Source organism: Notolepis coatsorum (genome assembly GCF_963971535.1).
Source record: "Notolepis coatsorum genome assembly, chromosome: 6".
NCBI classification, from domain to species: Eukaryota; Metazoa; Chordata; class Actinopteri; order Aulopiformes; family Paralepididae; genus Notolepis; species Notolepis coatsorum.
Genome location: NC_140170.1, coordinates 96,438,983 through 96,465,314, shown reverse-complemented (window position 1 = coordinate 96,465,314; position 26,332 = coordinate 96,438,983). Strand labels below are relative to the sequence as shown.

The 26,332-nt window shown below is 44.7% G+C and overlaps 2 protein-coding genes across 2 annotated transcripts in view; both read right to left on the bottom strand.

Moving 5' to 3' along the window:
- The window catches only part of kaznb (kazrin, periplakin interacting protein b), a 161,532-nt gene extending 154,704 nt beyond the window's left edge, over window positions 1-6,828 (bottom strand). Inside the window, exon 1 of the mRNA XM_084316871.1 lies at window positions 6,362-6,828. Coding sequence (XP_084172997.1) covers window positions 6,362-6,554 — 193 coding nt within the window. The 5' untranslated portion in view covers window positions 6,555-6,828. The remainder of the gene's footprint in view (window positions 1-6,361) is intronic.
- Window positions 6,829-7,803: 975 nt separating this feature from the next.
- The window catches only part of LOC311229614 (uncharacterized protein), a gene marked incomplete at both ends in the record, with an annotated part of 77,179 nt that continues 58,650 nt past the window's right edge, over window positions 7,804-26,332 (bottom strand). The window contains 2 exons of the mRNA XM_084315690.1: window positions 7,804-7,811; window positions 8,719-9,308. Of these exons, the coding sequence (XP_084171816.1) occupies window positions 7,804-7,811; window positions 8,719-9,308 (598 nt within the window). The remainder of the gene's footprint in view (window positions 7,812-8,718; window positions 9,309-26,332) is intronic.

Below are 26,332 nucleotides of genomic sequence, written 5' to 3'. Positions count from 1 at the left end.
AGCGTCATGCCTCGTCTTTCCAACCTGCAGACACACTGAACGAATGTCATCACCCTCCTCCATCCCTCCCGCGTTATTTTTTTCCGTAGCGGCATTTTGCGGAGACTGATTGGCCACTGACTGACGCTCTCTGATTGGCCACTGACTGACACTCTCTGATTGGCCACTGACATGTGCGCCCAATCGCGTGACAAGCTGTGTCTTTGCCCATTTCCGGGTCTAACAGCCTGCAAACTACCTAACGCCTAGTTTATCACTGGTTAAGCTTAGGCGACTCTTTCGAAGTTGGTTAAGGTTAGAGTTTGGAATCAGGGCTGGTGTTCTATCGCCCTGCTCTAAGACAAACTCTAACCTTAACCAACTTCGAAAGAGTGCCTAAGCTTAACCGGTGATAGAAACAGGCGTCACACGATTGGGCGCACATGTCACATGAAGTGGCCAATCAGAGAGCGTCTCCGCAAAATGCGGCTACGGGAAAAAATACCGCATCCCTCCCCTATAAATACAACGTTGCCTACTTCCTGTGTCCCGGTGCCATAGCGCTGTGGCCACTTCCTGGTGATCCTGACACTCGGGAGACAGATGCTGAATCCAACAGATACACAACCCCCTCCTGTGTTCAACACAGAGTATGAAGGATTCTCCCCTGTTCCAAAGTGGGCAGCTCTGGCTCCCGTCCCGTATGAGTAAGTCAAGGCTGCTTTATATGGTTGTGGCGGATTCCCATAAGCCTGTGATGAGTACTCCCGCTCTCTGTGACTGACAGACCGCAGGGCACTGATCAGCCACAACTATAAATAATGGAACAGGGCTTATATCACATTGATTTTAGAGGACAAAATGTTTTCGTACGGCAAGCCACACTTACCCTTTCCTCAAACGGATTGGATACAGGGCGATATCACACTTCCAGTTCCTTTTATTTTGTAGTTTCTTCCCCCTCCGGTCACAGGTGGGGGGGGCATTAGGAGCAACGGTTAATGCAGTCGATTGGCACTAAAAACATCAGCGTCGTTTAAGAATGCTAAGCGGCACGCCTGACATCCGAGTGATGGATTAAGTATAGAAGCCAATAAATGCAAGGGTGTCATCGCCAGCCCGCACTGATGAATACATTAGTGTCAGTGCCTGGAATACGAGGAGGCAGGTCATTTGTAACAGTCAGAGCCTTGGACCGAGCCGTCGTCTCTACTGTACTCTCTGGAAACGGGACTCGCCGGTTCCCGGCTCTATTATCTACCGCTATGCTTTGCTAGCTTCATATCACAGCCGGGCAAATTAACATAGACTGGAATTAATTTCAGATCTCTAGGCTGACATTTTACTTACTCAGAAGCATTTTATATAACCTAAACATAAAACCCAGGCTACTTGTCAAACACTTACTCCAAATTTGTTGAAATGATCCATCCAAAATTTCAATGGAGAGTCTGTTTTCTGGGGAATGACATCTTGATTAGAATGTAAAGTTTGTTATTTTCACTCCAAGTAGCATTCACTACAAACAGACAAAGCTGGACCATTTCAATACATGTGGCGTGAGTGTTTGACAAATAAGTAACTTGGATCTCATGTTTAGGTAAAATTTTAATGCTTCTGAGTGAGTACAATTAAATGACATGACATACCGGGAGATCTAAAGTTCATTTCAGTCCATGTTAATTTGCCCGGCTGTGATATGAAGCTAGCAAAACATAGCGGTACATATTGGGAACCAGCAAGGTACGAATAACAGATATATATATATAGTATGTCAATATATACACCAGCGACACGTTCACGGAGGCTTGAAATTGAACGAAAAGAAAGAAAGGAAAACGAATAAGAGTTGGCGCCGTTCGATTTCGGTTTGGTGAGAGTGAAAGTTTAGAGTGTGATGAGAGACTGATCCAAGGGAATATCTCTTTTCGGTTGCCACTGGTTTAGATGCAGAAGGTCAGATTCCAAGGGCAGTCAGAGGAGCAGGTTGAGGTATAGTTTTTATAACCTTACTAGACATCTGTTAGGGATGTGATTGAGGTCGCATAGAGGTGAAACACTGTATATATATATATATAAACAATCTGTGGTATTTCTCCAGAGTATATTTACTGGTTGTGCATACTAACACGCCTTGTTTGTATGTAACAGCCGTGATTCCAGCCCAGGCCAAAACAGCCTGGCTTGGAGAGAGGATATACACCTAAAACAGCTTAATCCCAATAAGCCACTGGCCACTCACACTGGCTCACCACACATTTTAAACCAATGCATCTCACAGGGGAGTCACCTTAAACTTCCATCATCAAAATGTTACATTTAATTGTCACTCCTCTATTCGCAGGCGTGTGTGAGAGAGTTTGTTTGCGTCAGCCTGCTTTTTTAAGCTGTGGAGAATCGAGGTTCTGTGGCAGAGGCCTGGTGCTCGACTCTCTATTCAGTCTGATCAGCCTCTCCCATAACTACGGCCACCTGACTGCTGCCCCGGCCTATAGGGGAACAGGAAGTATGACATCACTGCCCTGCCATTCTGGAATGTGGGAATGTCAGGCTGCCCTGTTAACACTGCATGAATGAAGAGAAGGGAGAACGAGCGAAAGGGAAAGAGAGGAGGGGGGGGGGGGGGGGGTGCAGGTGGGGGGCAGAACAAACTGATTCTAAACCACAACCCACAGCCCATCTCCTCCTAACTAGACTGTAACAGTTAGAATGCTAATGCTAATGCTAACATGCTAATGTGACACTTGTTCAAACACTGGAGTTACTCACACCAGTCACACAGACCTGGGAGTAGAGTCAGCCAGGCTGTAGCTGAGAGATATTTCACAGGAGCCAGTCGAGTCATGGACATAGCCCTGTAACCCCCCCCCCCCCCCCCCCCCCCCCCACACACATGTGTATAATAAATTCAGTATTCATTATTTGATAGAGTTCGATAGCATGTGTATTGGAAAGCACGTGTAAGCATAATAGGCTTCTACAGTAAGCTTCTGTCCTTCACCAGACGCCCAATCAAACTACCTGTGTGATTGAGACACAATGAGCACCGTCATCAATACTACTTTCTCCAACTAGACAAACAACTAACCCTTCTTCTCGGGATTCACAAACTACTAAACCTTCTTCTCGGGATTCACAAACTACTAAACCTTCTTCTCGGGATTCACAAACTACTAAACCTTCTTCTCTGGATTCACAAACTACTAAACCTTCTTCTCAGGATTCACAAACTACTAAACCTTCTTCTCAGGATTCACAAACTACTAAACCTTCTTCTCAGGATTCACATACAAAGGAAAGAACCACACACTCATTGAAGAATGTGCACGATGGACTGACTTACTGACAGTATTTCAATGATATCTTAATTTGATTCACATAATAAAAAACAGACGTGTTTTGTTTCATCAGGCTTGTTTCTGTGATCTCACACACAAACACACATATAATAGAGAGAGAGAGAGAGAGAGAGAGAGAGAGAGAGAGAGAGAGAGAGAGAGAGAGAGAGAGAGAGAGAGAGAGAGAGCGAGCAAGCACTGCGATTTGTAATGAACAAAGTTAAACAATGTGGTCATCTGGGATTCCACACTTATACATAACTATGATACATGTGTGTCCTGTGTCTGACTATGCTTCTGGGGTTTGGGGTTTCCATTAATATTTAAGGTGCAACAATGTGCATCACAAAAGTATTATATAATTTTTGGGGGTCCATAAATCTACTTCAGTTTTTGGCCATTAGTGGAGATATGGGATGGGAACCTCCAAACATAAATGTCAAATACTTCAGGTTTGGAATAGACTTGTGAAGATGTCTGATCAGAGACTCACTAAAAACATATTTAATTGGGAAATTTTTCAAGGTCATCCCTGGGCTAATGAGTGGAAAACCTTATTTTATATGAACAAGTAAAATGTTTCTCATGTATAAAGAAAAATGGTCTGTTGATATATGGTATAAACAAAAATTATGAATGTATTGTCTCATAAAGAATAGTTAGTTACAGTGCAGAATCTTATGTGAGGTATAATTTAAATAAGAGACAAAGATCCCTATGTGCACAGATACGGTCAGAAACATTACCACTAGCCCTAGAGACCGGCAGGTCTAATGCCACCCCGCCCAGAGGACAGACTTTGTTTGGTGTGTGAGCTACTGTAGGTGAAATTGAAAACGAGATTCATTTAGTGTTTTACTGTCCTGTCTACGAGGACGTAAGGGATGTACTTTTTTGTCAAATGTCCTCCATTTATATTTAATTTCTTGAGCGGGATGATTATGAAAAACCTGTTTTTGTGCTTCAGGAAAGGAACCTTTTTGTAGCAGATTTTATTTGCCAAGCTTGGGAGAAGGCAGAATATTTTATTTAAGACCAAGCTGTATAATAATCTGTAATTATGTAATGAAATTAAATGTAATGAAATAATGGAACACTGCAACAGCATTTTTGGTGTCTTATGAACCTGTGAGGGTTGGGCACTTTGTGTGCATGACACACAAATAAAATAATCAATCAATCAATCATAGTATCCTACATACATCCCATGCACAGTAGTGGCAGGGTAATTGTTTATGTTATAAATATAATAGATATGTTTATTTTCAATCAATGTATTTTGTTTATTACATTTGTTGATTTGAAATAATAAGTAAGCGCATAGTGCAGATATGCTAAAGAAAAGAAGTGTCTCGTTTGTTCATTTTAAATTGTTGATTTTTATCAGATGCAATTGGCCACACTGCTCTATAAATATCGATATCAGACATTGAAAACCCCATATCGGTCGACAACCAACACACAGCTCATCAATCAATCAATCAATCAACCAACCAATCAATTGATTAAAATCTTTTCCAATTATATTGATGTGTAAACTTTAAACCCATACCACAAAACCTCTTCTCAATAGCTAGCCTTGGACACCAAGCCATGGTTTCAGTCAGACAGAGCCATGGTTTCAGTCAGACAGAGCCATGGTTTCAGTCAGACAGAGCCATGGGTTCAGTCAGACAGAGCCATGGGTTCAGTCAGACAGAGCCATGGTTTCAGTCAGACAGAGCCATGGTTTCAGTCAGACAGAGCCATGGGTTCAGTCAGACAGAGCCATGGTTTCAGTCAGACAGAGCCATGGTTTCAGTCAGACAGAGCCATGGGTTCAGTCAGACAGAGCCATGGTTTCAGTCAGACAGAGCCATGGGTTCAGTAACACAGAGCCATGGCTTCAGTCAGACAGAGCCATGGTTTCAGTAACACAGAGCCATGGTTTCAGTAACACAGAGCCATGGGTTCAGTAACACAGAGCCATGGGTTCAGTCAGACAGATATAAAAGAAGCAGTGAAGCCAGACCAGCACTCTCAGGTTCAAAATTTAATGGCAGCCTGAAACAAACATGTTTCGGAATTATGTATTCCTTCTTCAGTGTTATAGCTTGCCAAGCTATAACACTGAAGAAGGAATACATAATTCCGAAACACGTGCTGGTCTGGCTTCACTGCTTCTTTTATATAATACTTAATGGGATTTCAGCACCCAGTGTCGTATCTTGAGAGCGCGGTCTAACTTGACATTTCAGTCAGACAGAGCCATGGGTTCAGAGAACTGGAGCAGCACTGGAGGTATTGTAGCCCCAGAGTCGCCCACAGAGACCCAGCCTGGGAGCTTCCTGGGAAAGCGGAGCTGGACCAGACGCCGGCCAGTGCTCTCTCCCCTCCCTCTCTCAATCACAACACACTCTCTCTTTCTCTCCCTCCCTCTTTCCTTCCATTCTCCCACTCTCCCCTCCCTTACCCCTGCCTCTCTCAATCACAACTCACTCTCTCTATCTCTCTCTCTCACTCTCTCTATCTATCTCTCTCTCACCCTCCCTCCCTCTTTCCTTCCATTCTCCCACTCCCCCTCTCTCAATCACAACTCTCACTCTCTCTCTCACTCTCACTCTCACTCTCCCTCCCTCCCTCCCTCCCTCCCTCCCTCCCTCCCTCTTTCCTTCCATTCTCCCACTCTCTCCCCTGCCGCGCTGGTGTTGAGTTTAGGGAAACAGTCAGGAATGAGATTAGTCACTCCACCACGCATTCCATGAATTCTTCCCACACACTTGATTTCAAAACAGCCACACATGTTGCGTGTTCTCACCCTTGCAGAAGGGATCGCACACATGTACACACATGTACACACACACATTATACACACACTTAAACTGTTCCCCTCTGTGTCTCCCAGACACTAAAAGATATGTGTCTTTACTATACAATGTTTAACTGCACTCATAATACCGTTTGTGTATGCTTGGATACACAAACACACACACACTCACGTGCGCGCAGGCAGGCATGCACGTGCGCGCGCACACACACACACACACACACTCACCGCCACTCACCTCGGTAATGCAGGCTGTCATCGTGGTGGTTCTGTTGGTGGTGGTTCTCCAGGGCGGGGGGGCTGCTGGCGCCCAGCTCGGCCAGCCGGCGGCTGGTGGCGGAGAGCTCCGAGCGCAGGTTGGTCACCTCCTGGCTGGCAGACTGGATCGCCCCATCGATCCTCTGAGCCAGATGCTTGTTGTCCTCCATCATTTTAAGGATTTTCCCCTGAGGACCAAATCCACACAGAGCAGCATGGTGTCAAGCGGAGCATTAGAGGGAGGGAGAGGGGGGCGAAAAACTAAAAAGACCCTCTCCTCCTCCTCCTTCTCCTCCCGCTGCTGCTCCTCCGGCTCCTCTTCTCTCACAGTTTACTTCACATGTAAAAAAGAAAATGCCAAGCAGCCGCCGGTCGCCTCTTCTCCCCTCCGCTGAGCTGAACGGAGAGGGTATATATCTACCTGTTACTGCATTCAGAGTCTGTGTGACTGCCAGCCCACTACACACAGGCAGGGAGAGAGTGTGTGTGTGTGTGTGTGTGTGTGTGTGGGGGTGTGTGTGTGTGTGTGCGTGCGTGTGTGAAAAGGAGAAAGAAAGAGAGAGAGAAAGAGAGAGAGGGAGTGCAGGGAGAAAGAGAGAATGTGCACAAAGAGAGACAGCGTGAGAGAGAGAGAGAGAGAGAGAGAGAGAGAGAGGGAGAGAGAGAGAGAGAGAGAGAGAGAGAGAGAGAGAGAGAGAGAGAGAGAGAGAGAGAGACGGACAGAGTAGAAAAGAAAAGACGAGAGGGAAGAGAGACACAGCCCAGCAGGCGGAGGGGAGAGTGACTGGGGAACGAGCTGTGAGCGGCTCTTAGAGAGGACCCAGCACGCACACACACACACTCAACACACACACACAGAGAGAGATGACATGCACCCTTTTAAATGGAACGTACCATGTGGCAAGAGGACCAAGGGGAGAAAGGGAGAAAGAGAGAGAGAGGGGAGGGAGGGAGGGAGTGAGAGCTGCTCCTAGAACTCTGTAACTACAGAGTAGAGCCAGTTTGTATCCACCCTAAGTCTGTAATGAGTTAGTAATCCTGTCTTTAGGGGAAAACATAGCGTGTTTCACTGCATCACTTGACTTCCTATCCTCTCTCCCCACTCTCACAACTTGGCAGGAATGTTGGACCCTGTGACAAACCCTTGTCAAGTGCTCTATATCTTTTCACTCTCTCTCCAACCCCCCCTTCTCTCTCTCTCTCCTCTCTCTCACACACCCACTGTCTTTTTGTCACCCCCCGCCTCTCCCCTCTCTCTTTCTATTCAAAATGTATTCATTCCTTTGTCCCTGGAAAGCTCACCCCCACATCTATTGGAGAGGAGAGGGAAAAAAAGGGGGCTGGCTCAAGTCGGCCGAGGGGGAAAACATTTCTACTCTGAGAGCAAACTTTTAGCGGAGAGGACCCAGGCACCAGCCCTCTCTAATAGGCTACACACAAAGAGAGGAGAGGCCGAAATAATTACAATTCAGCCTTCCCCCTGGAACACGGAGGGGCTTACTTCTTTGATCAAGCAGCAGTCCAAAGGATTATATTTTTAGCTTATCGTAAAGCTCCCCAGCAAACAAACACGATGCGATCGGTTGCTATCCAAACAGCTGTATCTTATTCCACCACAAACACGATGCGATCAGTTGCTATCCGAATGGCTGTATCTTATTCCACAAACAGTGGGGGAGAAAACTCTTGTATTATTCATTTTCATCTCAACTTATCTAGTGAAGCGTCACAACTTTAGAAGCTAGCGCCTGACGTTTTAATTTCTTCCTCCGGTATACTGTATGAAAACATATCCCGTTCTCTGTGAGCAGAACAGAGAGGCAGATGAACGACACATCACTCCGTTTTCCTGTCATCCCAGGAAAGGGCCAATAACAGCTCTGTGCTCATTGGTATGCACCAAAGACTTCTAATATATGTGGTGTACCGTGTGTGCTCACACAATGGCAGGGTGCAGAAAAAGATAAAAACAGGACTGGGTGAGAGAGGCAGGCAGGCTCCTCTTAGATCATCCCCTGTGTCACACAGTGAAGTTCCACTTAATTCCATTTGCAGTGGTACTTGCACCACCACCACTACCACCACCACCACCACCACCACCACAACCACTACCACAACCACCACCACCACCACAACCACCACCACAACCACTACTACCACCACCACTACCACCACAACCACCACCACCACCACAACCACTACCACAACCACCACTACCACAACCACCCCCACTACCACCACAAGCACCCCCACTACCACCACCACTACCACCCCCACTACCACCACTACCAAAACCACTACCACAACCACTACTACCACAACCACCACAACCACTACCACAACCACCACCACTACCACCACAACCACCACTACCACCACAACCACCACTACCACCACAACCACCACCACCACAACCACTACCACCACTACCACAACCACCACCACCACCACCACCACTACCACCACCACCACAACCACCACCACTACCACAACCACGATCACTACCACAACCACCACCACTACCACCACTACCACAACCACCACCACTACCACTACCACTACCACAACCACCACCACTACCACAACCACCACCACCACTACTACTACCACAACCACCACCACCACTACTACTACCACCACCACTACCACCACTACTACCACAACCACCACTACTACCACTACTACCACAACCACCACCACCACCACCACAACCACCACTACCACCACCACTACCACAACCACCACCACTACCACAACCACCACCACCACTACCACAACCACCACAACCACCACTACCACAACCACCACTACCACAACCACAACCACCACTACCACAACCACCACCACTACCACAACCACCACCACCACTACCACAACCACCACAACCACCACTACCACAACCACCACTACCACAACCACAACCACCACTACCACAACCACCACCACCACTACCACAACCACCACCACCACTACTACTACCACCACCACTACCACCACTACTACCACAACCACCACTACTACCACTACTACCACAACCACCACCACCACTACTACCACCACTACTACCACCACCACAACAACCACCACTACTACCACAACCACTACTACCACCACCACTACCACAACCACCACTACTACCACTACTACCACCACTACTACCACAACCACCACCACTACTACTACCACCACTACCACCACCACCACTACAACCACGACTACTACCACAACCACGACTACTACCACAACCACTACTACCACCACCACTACCACAACCACCACCACTACTACCACCACTACTACCACCACCACTACTACCACCACCACTACTACCACCACCACTACTACCACAACCACCACTACTACCACAACCACCACTACTACCACCACTACTACTACCACCACCACTACCACCACCACTACCACAACCACCACCACTACTACCACCACCACCACCACCACCACCACTACCACCACTACTACTACTACTACCACTACCGCTACCACCACTACTACTACTACTACCACCACCACCACCACCACTACTACCACCACCACCACCACCACTACCACAACTACTACTACTACCACTACCGCTACCACCACTACTACTACTACTACCACCACCACCACTACTACTACCACCACCCTGTCCGCCCGCCAACGGATGTCCCCCAGGGCTCGGCCCTTGGACCCCTCCTCTTCTCCCTCTACACCAAATCTCTGGGTAACATTATCACATCTCCTGCCTTCTCGTATCATTGCTATGCCGATGATACTCAACTCTTCCTCTCCTTTCCTCCCTCAGATATCCATGTCTCTGAGCGGATCTCAGCCTGTCTGTCCGACAACTCCTCCTGGATGACGACCAACCACCTCAAACTGAACCTAAGCAAAATAGAACTGCTTCACCTGCCGGGCCAAATCCTCCCCGCTGACAGACCTTTCCATCACAGTAGAAAATGTAGCTGTAGCCTCGTCCCCGACAGCCAAGAACCTTGGTGTAGTCCTCGACGGCTGAACTTCTCCGCTCACATCGCCTCAACGACCAGAACCGGCAGGTTCCTCCTGAGCAATGTCAGAAAGATCCGCCCCTTCCTGACAAAAGAAGCCACCCAACTCCTTGTCCAATCAACAGTCATGTCTCCCCTCGACTAATGCAATGCACTGCTCGCTGGTCTACCGACCACCGCCACCAAGCCTCTTCCACTCATTCAGAACGCAGCCGCCTGTCTGACCAAAGTCAGCCCATGTTACCCTGCTTCTTAGGGACCTGCACTGGCTCCCCATCGCCGCACAAATTCGCTTCAAGGTCCTCGACCTGGCATATCGTGTAGCGAAGGGAATGGCTCCTGCCTACCTCCGGTCTATGGTCTCTAACTACACACCCTCAAGACCCCTCTGCTCTACATCCTCTGGCCGTCTCAGACCCACTCCTATCCGAGCTCCGGGAGGGTCATCAAAGAGAAGCCGCCTATTCTCTGTCCTCGCTCCACAATGGTGGAACGAACTTATCAATATCTGAAAAAAAAGAACCTTCTTACTGTCTTATACCCTCATGCACTTTACCTACTATACTAATATGTCTTTACTACTATGCACTCAACACAGCAGCACCCAAGTTTCAGCACTGTTTGAACATTTGTTACTCAGTTATAAGAGTTGTACCCTTCCTGTTGACTTGTCGTACAGAACTTGTAAGTCGCTTTGGATAAAAGCGTCAGCTAAAGCTAAACAACAAAATGTAAATGTACTACTACCACTACCACTACTACTACCACCACCACCACCACCATCACTACTACTACTACAACCACCACCACCACTACTACCACCACTATCAACATCACTACTACTACCATCACTACTACAACCACCACCATCGCCACTACTACTACTACCACCACCACCACTACTACTACTACTACGCCCACTACCAACATCATTCACTACTACTACCACCATCACCACCACTACTACTACCAACACTACTATCATCATCATTACTACAACCACCACCATCACCAACAACACTACTACCACCACTATTACCACCACCACCAACACTACTACCACTACCACCATCACTAGTACCACTACTACATCTACAACCACCACCATCACCACTACTACTACAACCACCACTACTACTACTACTACCACCACTGCCACCACCACTAACACACTCTGCTTTGTGATGAGGCCTGTATGGGAGAGTGGGGTAAGTAGTGCCAAGGGGCAAGTAGTGCCACCCCTGTTATCTAGAAAACCATAGAAGAAGTTGGTCATGTGACAACATATTTTTGAAGAGGCATCCATTTCACTCAACCTGCAAAGAAGGGAGACACCTGGCTTGAGAGGTAAGCACATTTAAGTAAAAAAAATATTAAAATTGCCCTCCAAAGTAAAATTTGTATGATCAAAGTTTTTTGATTCCTGTGTTTGAACAATTATAGACAACTTTGAAAACAGTTCACACATGTTTTAGTGCTTTAGTAAGCTACACCATGAGTTTATACAGTTAGCATGATGCTAGCTCAAAACAGCTGGGGGATGCCAGGTGTTCTGTTTGTTAAGTTGCCCCAACTTATAATTATTAACTATATATATTACCTTATTGTATTTTATTGTTATTGTACATTGTATTCTTACATTTGATCACTAAAACTATGTGATATTCTTAATTTTAGACCAAAATCCATCATGCCACGCAGATATACAAACGGAAGACAGACAGGGTTTGATGAAGATCTGCAGGATGCTTTTACCGCTTTTGAGATTAAAATTATCTGTTTTACGTAAAATTATCAATGGCACAATTTACCCCAGTGTATTCTCTCTAATGTCACAACTTACCCCGCACCGGGGACAAGTTGTGCCACAAAACCACTTTTTCTTTCTAAAGCTATATTTCTGAAACAGTTTATTTAAGATCCAAAGTGATTGTCCCCAGGGATGCACAACATCCTAAACTATATGTACATATTTTAGTTGGGGGCATTACTGTAATCTCCTTGCTTTAAAGGCACTTTAAGTAGAAATGGGCACTACTCACCCCACTCTCCCCTATAGTAGTAATTACTGTATAGAGTAATTTGGTGGTGGAGATCACTTCTCTGTATCGGTCAGACAAGGGCCCGTCAGTGTGGCCCCCAGGGGAACCATTACAAACCAACCTTACAGACCTACCTCAAATAACCTCCTGCTGTATTACTGGGTGCACGTTTAGCAGAGTCAGTATCACAGCTCTCTCTCTCTCTTTCTCTCTATTTATGTTTGTTCCACCCCTTTGGGTCGGTACCGACCCCAAAATGACATGTTGCTACCAAATAAACTATCAAATCAAATCAAATCATAAATCCATATATTTCAGAGTGTTGCATATTTTTTGCGATTTTTAAATCAAACGTTTTAAGCCACAAAAGGTAACGTTTTTGACAGATATTGAAACACAGTTAGTTTCTCCTCCATATTGTTAGCATGTAGGAACAATTAGATCTAAAATTAGTTTCAAAACAGTTGCACTGTGGGGAAAATAAAAAAGTACACTAGATTACAGTAGATATCATTATCTGTTCTTATGCACGCCTGGTGATACTAAATCCAAATTGAACTTGGGCATTTGAAAGATAATATATGTATATATATTAGGGCTGTCAGTTTATCGCGTTAATTAGATTAATTAATTACACAGCAAATTATCGCGTTATGAAAATTAACTCAAAATTAATTACAAATAAATAAAAAATAAAAGATTATAATTTCTTTTTTTTTATATAATTTTCTTTTTTGTATCTCATTCATTCCATGAGAATGTAGAATACACATTTACAGACTTTTTTTTAATATGGTCCATTTGCATGTTCTTGGTATCTGATTCTAGGGACATCTATGAATCTCAGGGAATGTATTCCCAGTGTCAGAAATACTGTGGGCTAGATCCACAAAGAATGGATTGCACGGTGCAAGTTGCACCCTTACTTACAATTCATTATGAATTGAAAATGGGGGACCCTGATGTAAACAAGACGAAAGTCTTTCTCTGGTCTGCATGCCCTTAACAATTGTGTGTATTGAGCCGTACTGTATTGTACCCATTCTGCAATCTGTTAATAACATTTTCATTCAATCAATCAATCTGCGCTGTGATTGATTGATTGAAAATCTTATTTTGAGTCAATTGTAATGAACCAAATGAGAATATCAATACTTTTTTTTTTTTTATCTTTGACTGTGAATAACACCATGCTCAAATTGACCAGACCTGAAAAATCTAAGCAAATTAATAGATGGAAGATGATTAAACAGAAGGTTTTGTAGATACAGTACTGAATTCTGCCATCTGGACACATGCAATTTGAAATATGATTATAGAATATAGAATATCACGCATAAAATGGTTATGCGATTAAAATGTGATTAATTTAATTAATTAATTACAAATCCTGTAATTAATTAGATTCATTTTTTTAATCGCCTGACAGCACTAATATATATATAAATGTGCAAATTGGCTATAATAAGGTAATGTATAAGCATCATATTTTATATTCTATAATATTTCAAATTGCATTGGTCCGGATGGGAGAATTCAGTACTGTATCTACAGAACCTTCGGTTTTATCATCTTCCCTTTATTAATTTCCTTCGATTTTTTGTACACATGATCTCAAGAGGGTACTGAACGAGGTCAGTGGCAGTTTTTTAAGTTTGGTCATTATCAAAGAAAAATCATAATTCATATTCTCCTTTGTTTCATCACAATTTAAGCAAGCCTAGTAATAGACACAATATTTCTAACACTGTGAATACATTCCCTGAGGTCCATAGATGTACCTAGATACCAAGAATATGCAAATAGCCCTTGTAGAAGTGGAGCAATATTCCATTTACCTAGGTATATATTTTATGCGGATTTTCACATCGTGTGGAACAGGTTAAGGCACATCAAATAATTTCTCAACCGGTTTTAGAGTTCTTAGAAACCGTCAGACATTTGTTCATCTTACACCGTAAGTCATATCACTATCACAGCCTTCCACACTTACATCATTGTCTGGCATTAGCATGAGCATCACACACAGGTCACAGACAAATCTATGCTAATGAGGAGGAAACACAGGGGGCGGTCTGGGACACGGGATTGAGGTTTTTTGAGCACTCAGAAGCAGAGATATTTTCCATTGCCTTTGGTTTTTGGTGGAGAATGGGACGCTTCTGTTCTGTCATAACAACATGAACAAAAGTGACAGTTGAAAGCTTGTTGCATATGAATTGCCCACAATCACTGTCTGCCTGGCAGGACAAGGCTTTTCATGTGCTGAGCTGTGGAATGTGAGGGAATGAATGATGTTAGGGTCAAGGGTCAGGCCGTGTCCCAGATATACATCATTGACCAGACAAATACATTGGCAAACACATAATTGTGGTATGTCTGAAACACATAACCCCCCCATTTGTCTCCACGTGTCTCCGGCCTGAAAGTGAACATTATACCCATTTGGCTGACTGCCCCTAGAGATAACCAACACCCCCTAGAGATAACCAACTCCCCCGCCTAGAGATAACCAACACCCCCTAGAGATAACCAACACCCCCCTAGAGATAACCAACACCCCCTAGAGATAACCAACACCCCCTTAGAGATAACCAACACTCCCCTAGAGATAACCAACACCCCCTAGAGATAACCAACACTCCCCTAGAGATAACCAACACTCCCCTAGAGATAACCAACACCCCCCTAGAGATAACCCACACCCCCCTAGAGATAACCAACACTCCCCTAGAGATAACCAACACTCCCCTAGAGATAACCAACAACCCCTAGAGATAACCAACACTCCCCCTAGAGATAACCAACACTCCCCTAGAGATAACCAACACCCCCCTAGAGATAACCAACACTCCCCCTAGAGATAACCAACACTCCCCTAGAGATAACCAACACTCCCCTAGAGATAACCAACACTCCCCCTAGAGATAACCAACACCCCCCTAGAGATAACCAACACTCCCCTAGAGATAACCAACACCCCCTAGAGATAACCAACACCCCCCTAGAGATAACCAACACCCCCTAGAGATAACCAACACCCCCTTAGAGATAACCAACACTCCCCTAGAGATAACCAACACTCCCCTAGAGATAACCAACACTGCCCCTAGAGATAACCAACACCCCCCTAGAGATAACCAACACTCCCCTAGAGATAACCAACACTCCCCCTAGAGATAACCAACACCCCCTAGAGATAACCAACACCCCCCTAGAGAGATAACCAACACCCCCTAGAGATAACCAACACCCCCCTAGAGATAACCAACACTCACCCTAGAGATAACCAACACTCCCCTAGAGATAACCAACACTCCCCCTAGAGATAACCAACACCCCCCTAGAGATAACCAACACACCCCTAGAGATAACCAACACACCCCTAGAGATAACCAACACTCCCCTAGAGATAACCAACACTCCCCTAGAGATAACCAACACCCCCCTAGAGATAACCAACACTCCCCTAGAGATAACCAACACTCCCCTAGAGATAACCAACACCCCCCTAGAGATAACCAACACTCCCCTAGAGATAACCAACACCCCCCTAGAGATAACCAACACTCCCCTAGAGATAACCAACACCCCCCTAGAGATAACCAACACTCCCCCTAGAGATAACCAACACACCCCTAGAGATAACCAACACTCCCCTATAGATAACCAACACTCCCCCTAGAGATAACCAACACCCCCTAGAGATAACCAACACCCTCCTAGAGATAACCAACACTCCCCCTAGAGATAACCAACACTCCCCCTAGAGATAACCAACACCCCCCTAGAGATAACCAACACACCCCTAGAGATAACCAACACTCCCCTAGAGATAACCAACACTCCCCTAGAGATAACCAACACTCCCCCTAGAGATAACCAACACTCCCCCTAGAGATAACCAACACTCCCCTAGAGATAACCAACACCCCCCTAGAGATAACCAACACCCCCCTAGAGATAACCAACACTCACCCTAGAGATAACCAACACTCCCCTAGAGATAACCAACACTCCCCCTAGAGATAACCAACACCCCCCTAGAGATAACCAACACTCCCCCTAGAGATAACCAACACTCCCCCTAGAGATAACCAACACCCCCCTAGAGATAACCAACACCCCCTAGAGATAACCAACACTCCCCCTAGAGATAACCAACACACCCCTAGAGATAACCAACACACCCCTAGAGATAACCAACACACCCCTAGAGATAACCAACACACCCCTAGAGATAACCAACACCCCCCTAGAGATAACCAACACCCCCTAGAGATAACCAACACCCCCCTAGAGATTACCAACACCCCTAGAGATAACCAACACCCCCTAGAGATAACCAACACTCCCCTAGAGATAACCAACACTCTAGAGATAACCAACACTCCCCTAGAGATAACCAACACACCCCTAGAGATAACCAACACCCCCTAGAGATAACCAACACTCCCCCTAGAGATAACCAACACTCCCCTAGAGATAACCAACACTCCCCCTAGAGATAACCAACACTCCCCCTAGAGATAACCAACACACCCCTAGAGATAACCAACACACCCCTAGAGATAACCAACACACCCCTAGAGATAACCAACACCCCCTAGAGATAACCAACACCCCCTAGAGATGACCAACACCCCCTAGAGATAACCAACACCCCCCTAGAGATAACCAACACACCCCTAGAGATAACCAACACTCCCCCTAGAGATAACCAACACCCCCCTAGAGATAACCAACACTCCCCCTAGAGATAACCAACACTCCCCTAGAGATAACCAACACTCCCATAGAGATAACCAACACCCCCCTAGAGATAACCAACACTCCCCTAGAGATAACCAACACTCCCCTAGAGATAACCAACACCCCCCTAGAGATAACCAACACACCCCTAGAGATAACCAACACTCCCCCTAGAGATAACCAACACACCCCTAGAGATAACCAACACACCCCTAGAGATAACCAACACTCCCCCTAGAGATAACCAACACCCCCCTAGAGATAACCAACACAGCCCTAGAGATAACCAACACCCCCTAGAGATAACCAACACACCCCTAGAGATAACCAACACACCCCTAGAGATAACCAACACCCCCTAGAGATAACCAACACCCCCCTAGAGATAACCAACACCCCCTAGAGATAACCAACACCCCCCTAGATAGAGATAACCAACACCCCCCTAGATAGAGATAACCAACACCCCCCTAGATAGAGATAACCAACACCCCCCTAGAGATAACCAACACACCCCCTAGAGATAACCAACACCCCCTAGAGATAACCAACACTCCCCTAGAGATAACCAACACTCCCCTAGAGATAACCAACACCCCCTAGAGATAACCAACACACCCCCTAGAGATAACCAACACCCCCTAAAGATAACCAACACACCCCCTAGAGATAACCAACACCCCCCTAGAGATAACTAACACAAATTTGCTTTAAGGTCCTCGACCTGGCATATCGTGCAGCGAAGGGAATGGCTCCCGCCTACCTCCGGTCAATGGTCTCTAACTACACACCCTCAAGACCCCTACGCTCTGCATCTGGCCGCCTCAGACCTACTCCTATCCGAGCGCCGGGAGGGTCATCAAGGAGCAGCCGCCTATTCTCGGTTCTTGCCCCACAACGGTGGAACGAACTTCCCACCATAGTTAGGACAGCCAAAACCCGACCAATCGTTCGCCGTAGACTAAACACACACTTCTTCAATCAATATCTGAAATACAATAAAAAAAAATAAACACTAACCTTCTTATTGTCATGCACTCTTCCTAATATACAGTACTAACATACAATCAAATGTTTCCTACTTTGCTTTAAATTTCAATAATGAGACATATTTCTCAGAATTGCACAACACTAAATAATGAATATTGCAGCAACGTCATTCTCTCTTATTTCAGAGGCAAAAAAAGAGTCCAAGCTCACGTCAGCGAACACCATTGTGATGAAAATGCACAGCTGTGCAACACCAGTAAGGTCCGCTGACTCGTCCAACTGAAGAGAAAAATGCACACAGTTGTTGATGTCCTTTTTCAGTTGCGCCTTCCTCTGAAATCCCCCCACATCTGTGTCTCTGTCCTCCTGGACAACTGAAGGCTGCGGACGGCTTCCATGATTTCAGTCTTGTTTTTTAAATCATAGAACAACTCGTTGGCAACTGAAAGAATTGCCTCATTGAATATATTGGCATCCTGAAACTAATCATTGTGTTTGGCGAGAATGTGGCTGATGCGATAGGAAGCCGAAGTCAGAGTTTTTCCTTTCACAGACAGCATGGTTAAAAACAGCCCGTCTTGGGGGCGCCCCAGTGGCTAACCACATAGCGCGCTCAGCCGCGACACGGCCGACCCGGGTTCGACTCCCGAACCCGTCGTTATTTGCCGAATGTCTTCCCCCCACTCTGTCTCCCATTCCTCATCTGTCTCTCTCTACTGGACTGCCCAGTAGAAATAAAGCGATAAAACGCCAAAAAATAAACCTTTAAAAAAAAAAACAGCCTGTCTTGTTGCTAGTTGTGATTTCAGTTCAAGCACCTTGGATATGTCTTGTCAAAGTGTGGAAATGCCGTTCCATGTAAAATGATTTTTGCCAGCGCTGCACAATAATTACATATAAGGCCAAAAGGCATTTTCTGTTCGACATGAAGCAAAAAGAATCCTCTTCTCATTCTGTGTGGAAGTGATAGTTCTTCTGTCTCTTGGTGTCTCGTCCCACTCTCAATGATGCAGTCTTGTCAGCTCAGGTGTGGTTGTAAACAGGTTACACACCTGGCTGAAAACAGCATATCTATGATCCCAGCTGTGTTATTCATGATGTTGTCCCGGAGGGTGGAGCCCAGGGAAAGCCAGCGAAAGAAGAAGGCGGGACACAAGAGCCACACAGGACAGGGATTAGTTGGGATTCACGTTTGAAAAAAAATAAAGCCTGGGTGTGATTGGCTATCTATGTATGGGGTTCCCAAATCATCCAGAGATCTACTCAGAGGCCCCTTGAGATCAACCAGTCGATTGAAAATACATGGTTGCCTCTGCTCTACCACAGGGTTCCCACAGACATTGCAAAATGAAATTCAAGGACTTTTAAGTATTTTTCCAAGCTCTATTTTTGATTTTCAAGGATGTCACTCGAAGGATACAATTCACCTTTAAATGCTGTTTTTTAAGCATCTTCTTGGCCTGCTTGCCAGCTAGAACAAGCTAGAGCATCACACGCGAAGAAGAAATGAGGAGAAGAAGAAATGAGGAAAAGCAGTTGGAGTGCGCGAGACAGCGACTCGTCAGATTAGATTAAAACAGAACAAAAAAATATATATCTTGATTCAGAAATAATATTTGATCATGGATGAACAAAACATTCAATGCGAATGGTTGATTTGAATTTCAATGACTTTTAAGCACATTGTTTAAAAAAAATAGCTGTTTTCAAGGAATTCCAGGCCTTGACTTAATTTTTGGTAAAAAATCAAGCATTTTAAGCACTTCAAAGACCTTGTGCGAACCCTGCTACCACCTCTGCTCTAGACAGCAACACTACCCCCTATAGAAACACATTATATTTACAATCTTTGGTACAGATGCTTTTCTCTTGTGAAATAAGGAATATTTTAAAGGGGACATGTACTATAAATGTCATTTTTCAGTCTCTAGCATTGTATTATAGTAATAGGAGTTAGTATCAATGTGTTTTAGTGTCTAAATACCATATTGGCGGATTGCTCCGATTCAGCTCAGATAATTTCCTGCTCCAGTAAATTAGTCCATCCTGATTTGAAGGCCTGAGTCACGTCATTCAGGCTCTGGGTAGAAGACAGTGATGTGATTGGCTCTGTGGTTGTAGCTAATGCCCGCCCACAATCTACATAGACTAGACAGCGAGTGGAAAACCACTTCCTCATACTGCGAGGCAGTGAAACCCGACACCTCTGCATACTCTGGAGGGAGAGAGAGAGAGAGAGAGAGAGAGAGAGAGAGGGAGAGAGAGAGGGAGGGAGAGAGAGAGAGAGAGAGAGAGAGAGAGAGAGAGAGAGAGAGAGAGAGAGAGGAGGGAGCACTTGGGGGGGGGGGACCTGCAGCGCCACACGGGAGAGGGGAGGAAGGGAGCCCCCCCCCCACAAGCTGCCGCAGGGAGAGAAAAAACGAAAGGAAGAGACGGCCTGTCTTTTTTTTCTCTCTCTCTCTCTCTCGCACCCCCCCCTCTCTCTCTCTCTCTCTCTCTCTCTCTCTCTGTCTGTCTACCAGTCGCAGACTGTGTGGACTGACTGTCACTCAAAGTGCTTATGGGCGGAGACAGGCCATAACAGCCTGAAATCTTGAAGCTGGAAAATGATGGTTTTGAGTACTTGATTAGAAATATAAAACAATGCATTTTTTTGAAAAAAACCTTACAGATGTCTTCAATAGACTAACAGGAATTGTGTAAAGTTGCCCAAATAGTGCTAGGAATAGCAGTACATGTCCCCTTTAAGTTTAAAAACCCTCCTCCAATTATTAATGAAATTGAATAGCCTGAAAATGGGAAATAAAGTTCACCATTCTGTCTATGCTTGACTATGTAAGGGGGGGTCGTGATTGATTCCGTCTATGCTTGACTATGTAAGGGGGGGGGGTCGCAAACCATTCTGTCTATGCTTGACTATGTAAGGGGGGTCGGAAACCATTCCGTCTATGCTTGACTATGTAAGTGGGGGTCGTGATTGATTCCGTCTATGCTCGACTATGTAAGGGGGGTCGGAAACCATTCCGTCTATGCTTGACTATGTAAGGGGGGTCGGAAACCATTCCGTCTATGCTTGACTATGTAAGGGCGGTCGGAAACCATTTCGTCTATGCTTGACTATGTGAGGGATTTGCAAACCATTCTGTCTATGCTTGACTATGTAAGGGGGGTCTTGAACCAAACAGGTTGAGAACCACTGTTATAGGGAGTCGTCTCACTTTCCAAACGTGGGCGGGTGTTTTGTTGTTGTTTGTTTGTTTGTGCACTTGTTTAATGCTATTAATGGGAAGTGTAATTAAGTGTGCCGGGGTTGTGTAGTTAAAAAGAGGTATTGATAAGCAGTCATGGTGACTGTCTGCCTTGGGTTAATTGAATATCGACTGATCCTCTGCAGGCTGGAATGCCTTCCATTTCCCCCCAATAGCAACGTGATATAAGGCCCTGCTCTACTATTTATACAGGCCTTATCAGGGTCGACCTGGGAGGATTCTACTAAAACACACTTCCTAATGTCCATCCAACACTAGGAGGAGGAACAAGGAAGAGATAGGGTCTGCAATCAGTGGGGTAAGTGTGTGTGTGTGTGTGTGTGTGTGTGTGTGTGTGTGTGTGTGTGTGTGTGTGTGTGTGTGTGTGTGTGTGTGTGTGTGTGTGTGTGTGTGTGTTGCACCAAGTCATGGCAGGTGTGAGTAATGTTTGTTCTCAGGATTGCGTCGCCTTAATTAATGTACCTCAGTCCACTTGAGCATTTTCAGTGTGTGTGTGTGTGTGTGTGTGTGTGTGTGTGTGTGGGTGGAGTGTGAGGGAATCCTTGGGAGTGGGATCTCAGCCATGTGTTGAGTCAAGGACACTTCTCACGTCTGATGAGCTCAAAATGACTGAGGTCTCACAGCAACACCCTGTTACATAAGGGAACACAACCACACACACACACACACACACACACACACACACACTGGGGAGAGAGGGACTATCACATACTCAGGGTTCCCACAGACATTGCTAAATGAAATTCAATGACTTTCAAGCACTTTCCCAAGCACTATTTTATTTTATTTTAAAGGGGCATTTAAAAGGATACAATTAACTTTTAAATGCTGTTTTTAATAGAAAAAAAATCCGATCCAATATTTATGGCTTAAAACCAATTTCCGACAATTAGTTACACTTTAAATAACCAAATTAAAATGTCTTGATTCAGAAATGTTTTGGTTGGTTTGAATTTCAAGGACCTTTTAAGCACTGTGTTTGGCTGTTTTCAGGGAATTCCAGGCCTTGACTTTCTTTGGTAAAAAATCAAGCCCCTCCAAGCACTTCAATGACCTTGTGCGAACCCTGCATACTACTTGAGGAGGTAGTTCAGTGAGACAGGAGACATGTTACAGTGTTAGAAGTAGGGGTGCACGATATTGATTTTTTTGACCCCGATATCGACACCGATAAGTTTCTGCTCCTCAAGGTCGATACCGATAACCGATAATATATATATATTTATTGTATTATACATTTTTTTTTTATGCATATTCCTGTAGTTTTGACCTAACCAGATTTATCATGACATGAGCGTTACTACTATTCAAAACAAAGCCAAGAGAACAGTTTTGACTCTTCAAATAAAGTGACTATATTTATTTTTCCAAATAAATATAATTTGAGTCAATCACAAAATTCACAATCCGTCAATGTCATTAACAATGTGTTTCCTGGGCGCCCCAGTGGCGAACCACATAGCACGCTCAGCCGCGACACGGCCGACCCGGGTTCGTCTCCCGAACCCGTCGTTATTTGCCGAATGTCTTCCCCCCACCCTGTCTCCCATTCCTCCTCTGTCTCTCTCTACTGGACTGCCCAGTAGCAATAAAGCGATAAAACGCCAAAAAGTTAATCTTTAAAAAAAAACAATGTGTTTCCCTGAACAATGAGTGAACTAAAAACCAACATGTATTGTGCTTTGTCAGCAGATAAAGCATTTAACGCTATAGGAGAGGAGACTGTTGTGGTCTTGGTCCATGAAACAACTATTACTTGGCATTTATAGGACAGCACGCCTCAAAAAGAATTAAATAAACCAAACAAATCATCTCTGTCAAACGTCTTTAATTTTGCAAACGCCTCGTCAAACTGCAAGTTTGTTGGTAAAAGACTACACGCCGCCGGCTCCTTTGCAGCCGGCTTTGGATTAGTTTAGCCTTTAGCTGCTCGCGCGTCGTCGGATTTTAACACACCATCATAGCGGTGGTGATGTTTCAGGTGACTTATTATGTTGGATGTGTTATAGCATGTTGCCCCTTTCCCTCCTCGTGGAACTTCTGCATTAGTTACAAATAGCAAGCGAACTGTTTTCCTCTGAAACTTTGAAAAAGTCTGACGACGCCATATTTGTTTACCATCTGTGCTGCTTCTGAAACTTACGTGACTACGTCACAGCCAGGCATGAGAAAGGGGGCGCTGGATTTGTGTAAAACTCCCTCTTCCTAAACCACACACTATCAGTCGTACCACAGTACTGGCAAAACAGGAGGAGCCTACAGTAAAAACAAACACCCTTCATCCCAATCCACCCACACCGGATTTCTTTTAACAATTTTTTATTATATATTATCGGAGCTATCAATAATGTTATCGGGTTTATCGGGATGACGTCATAATTGCTGATATCGGCCCGATAATTATCGTGCATCCCAGGCGGTCAGGTGGCGTAGCGGAGATTGTGCTCGTCACCAATGCAAGAGGCTGCGGTCTCGACTCCCGGAGAGTCAGCATTGCCTTGGCTTGGGCTGATCGCTATACTAACTAGTTTGGCTGAGTTAGGGGGAGGGAAGCCGTGGGTGGGTCCTGGGCGTTGTGGACAGCGACCCCTACAGTTCGGTCGGGGCGCCTGCACAGCAAGGGTAGGATCTGGAGAAAGGTAGTGTGACCTTCCACATGTTACACTCTCCCGGTGAGAATCTGCGCTGCCAGGCTGGCTGCCGGCTGGCTGCACATGTGTCGGAAGAAAGCATGTGACAGTCTCCGGCCTCCCGGACCAACAGTAGGGGGGGTGGTGCGCAACAACCAGGAAGGTTGGGAAGGGTTGGGAATTGGCATAACGACTAACAGTGGGATGGGAGAAAAATCGGAAAAAGGAGGGGGGAAAAGATAATAATAAAAAAAAAAAATTATCGTGCATCCCTAGTTAGAAGAGAGGGTGGCCCACAGCATCAGAGGTAGTGGTGGTACAGCCTCCACTGAAACTGGGAGAATTTGGGAGTGAAGGAAACCCAAGGAAACTATAAAAGAAGGAAGGGTCATCACGTCAGAATCAGAATACCAGCGTTCTACGCTCTGCTTGGTGCCAGACTTTGGTGCCAGTTCTATTGAAGCCTTCCAATTTAAGATATACAACATACAAATTTAAGATATACAAGATATACAAGGAAATATACATAGAAAATGTTAGCTAGTTAACAAATTGCAGATGATTCTGACATCCATGGTAATAACCTGTTTAAATGATCCCATTCAGCTCAATGTCGGCCAAACTGAAAGTTTCCACACTTGGCACCAAGATGCGTTCACACGCTACACAGTGACGTGATGACCCTTCCTTTTTTTTTTATAGATTCCTTAAGGAAACCCTGGGTTACTGGTGCGACGATGGACTGAATGCGATGTAAAAACTAGGGCTGTCTTAAATACTTCGAAGCTTCGTTCGATGGCACAAGCTTCGAACATTAAAAAAAAATCGAAGTAAAAAAAAAAAAAAAATTAAATATACATTTTTTTTTCAAAAAAAAAATAATCGTTTTTTTTTTTTTTTTTTTTTACTTCGATTTGTGTGTGTGTGTGTGTGTGTGTGTGTGTGTGTGTGTGTGTGTGTGTGTGTGTGTGTGTGTGTGTGTGTGTGTGAACTACCCATCCCAGTTAGGACAGCCGAATCCCGTCCAATCTTTCGCCGTCGACTAAAGACTCACTTCTTCAACCATTATCTGAAATGATAAAAAAAAAAAAAAAAATCTAACCGTGACTAACCTTACTGTCATGCACTTGTCCTAATAAACTAACCTACACTGTAACACGCAACACTTGATGAACATTGTTACTCAGCTGATAAGAGTTGTACCCTTCTTGCTGTCTTGTCATTCAGAACTTGTAAGTCGCTTTGGATAAAAGCGTCAGCTAAATGACTAAATGTAAGTGTGTGTGTGTGTGTGTAGGTGTGTGTGTGTGTGTGTAGGTGTGTGTGTGTGTGTGTGTGTGTGTGTGTGTGTGTGTGTGTGTGTGTGTGTGTGTGTGTGTGTGTGTGTGTGGCGCGCCTTGTAGAATTCCACACATAAAAAAGAAAGATACTGGGATGAATAAACAAAATAGGAAATAAAATAAATAAATAAATATTAATCTCCATATATGAAATATAACATTTAGATAAGGTGCTACTGAGATGTTTTGGTGAGTTCTTTGTTTTTTTGTGGAAGTTGCCCTTCTTAAAAATGCATGAACATTCACTGATAATTGGTCTGTAGTGGAGTCTACAAGGTCTACATTGCCGGACCATGTAGAATCCGGACCTTGTAGACTGACATAATTCTGTGCATAGTTTAGTCTACACAGGCCATATTTCAAATAATCAAAATCTTACTTCATTCATCTTAAACATTCTTGATTTGGGGGATTGGTAGTTCCCATGAAATCTGAAGTTGTTCAAACGACAACAGCGATCCACCTTGAATTAAATCACACAGCCGAGTGAAGTGCGTCACAGTCACGAAAGGGGCTACTTAATTAATTAATCCAAGCCACTTTATTTATAGAGCACATTTAAAAACAACAAAGTTTACGAAAGTGCTGTACAAGTCCCACAACATAAGATAAAAAAAAAAAAAAAAAAAAAAAATACAAAAAGAATATTAAAAACAATTTTTTTTTTTTAATTTTTTTTTCGAAGCTTCGAATTAAAATCGAAGCTCGGCCCCGAAGCTTCGATTGCCAAAAAAAGCTTCGAAGGTCAGCCCTAGTAAAAACATCATTCAAGTTCTCGGAAACACCTCATGGGTTCGTTGCGTTTGAATGTCGTGCGTGCGTGGAAGGGACTGGAAAGTGGATGTGGGTGTTTCTGTGGGTTCAAAAGACGATAGTTAAAACAACAGAAAACATTTGTTTTGCCGCCACCCACCACAC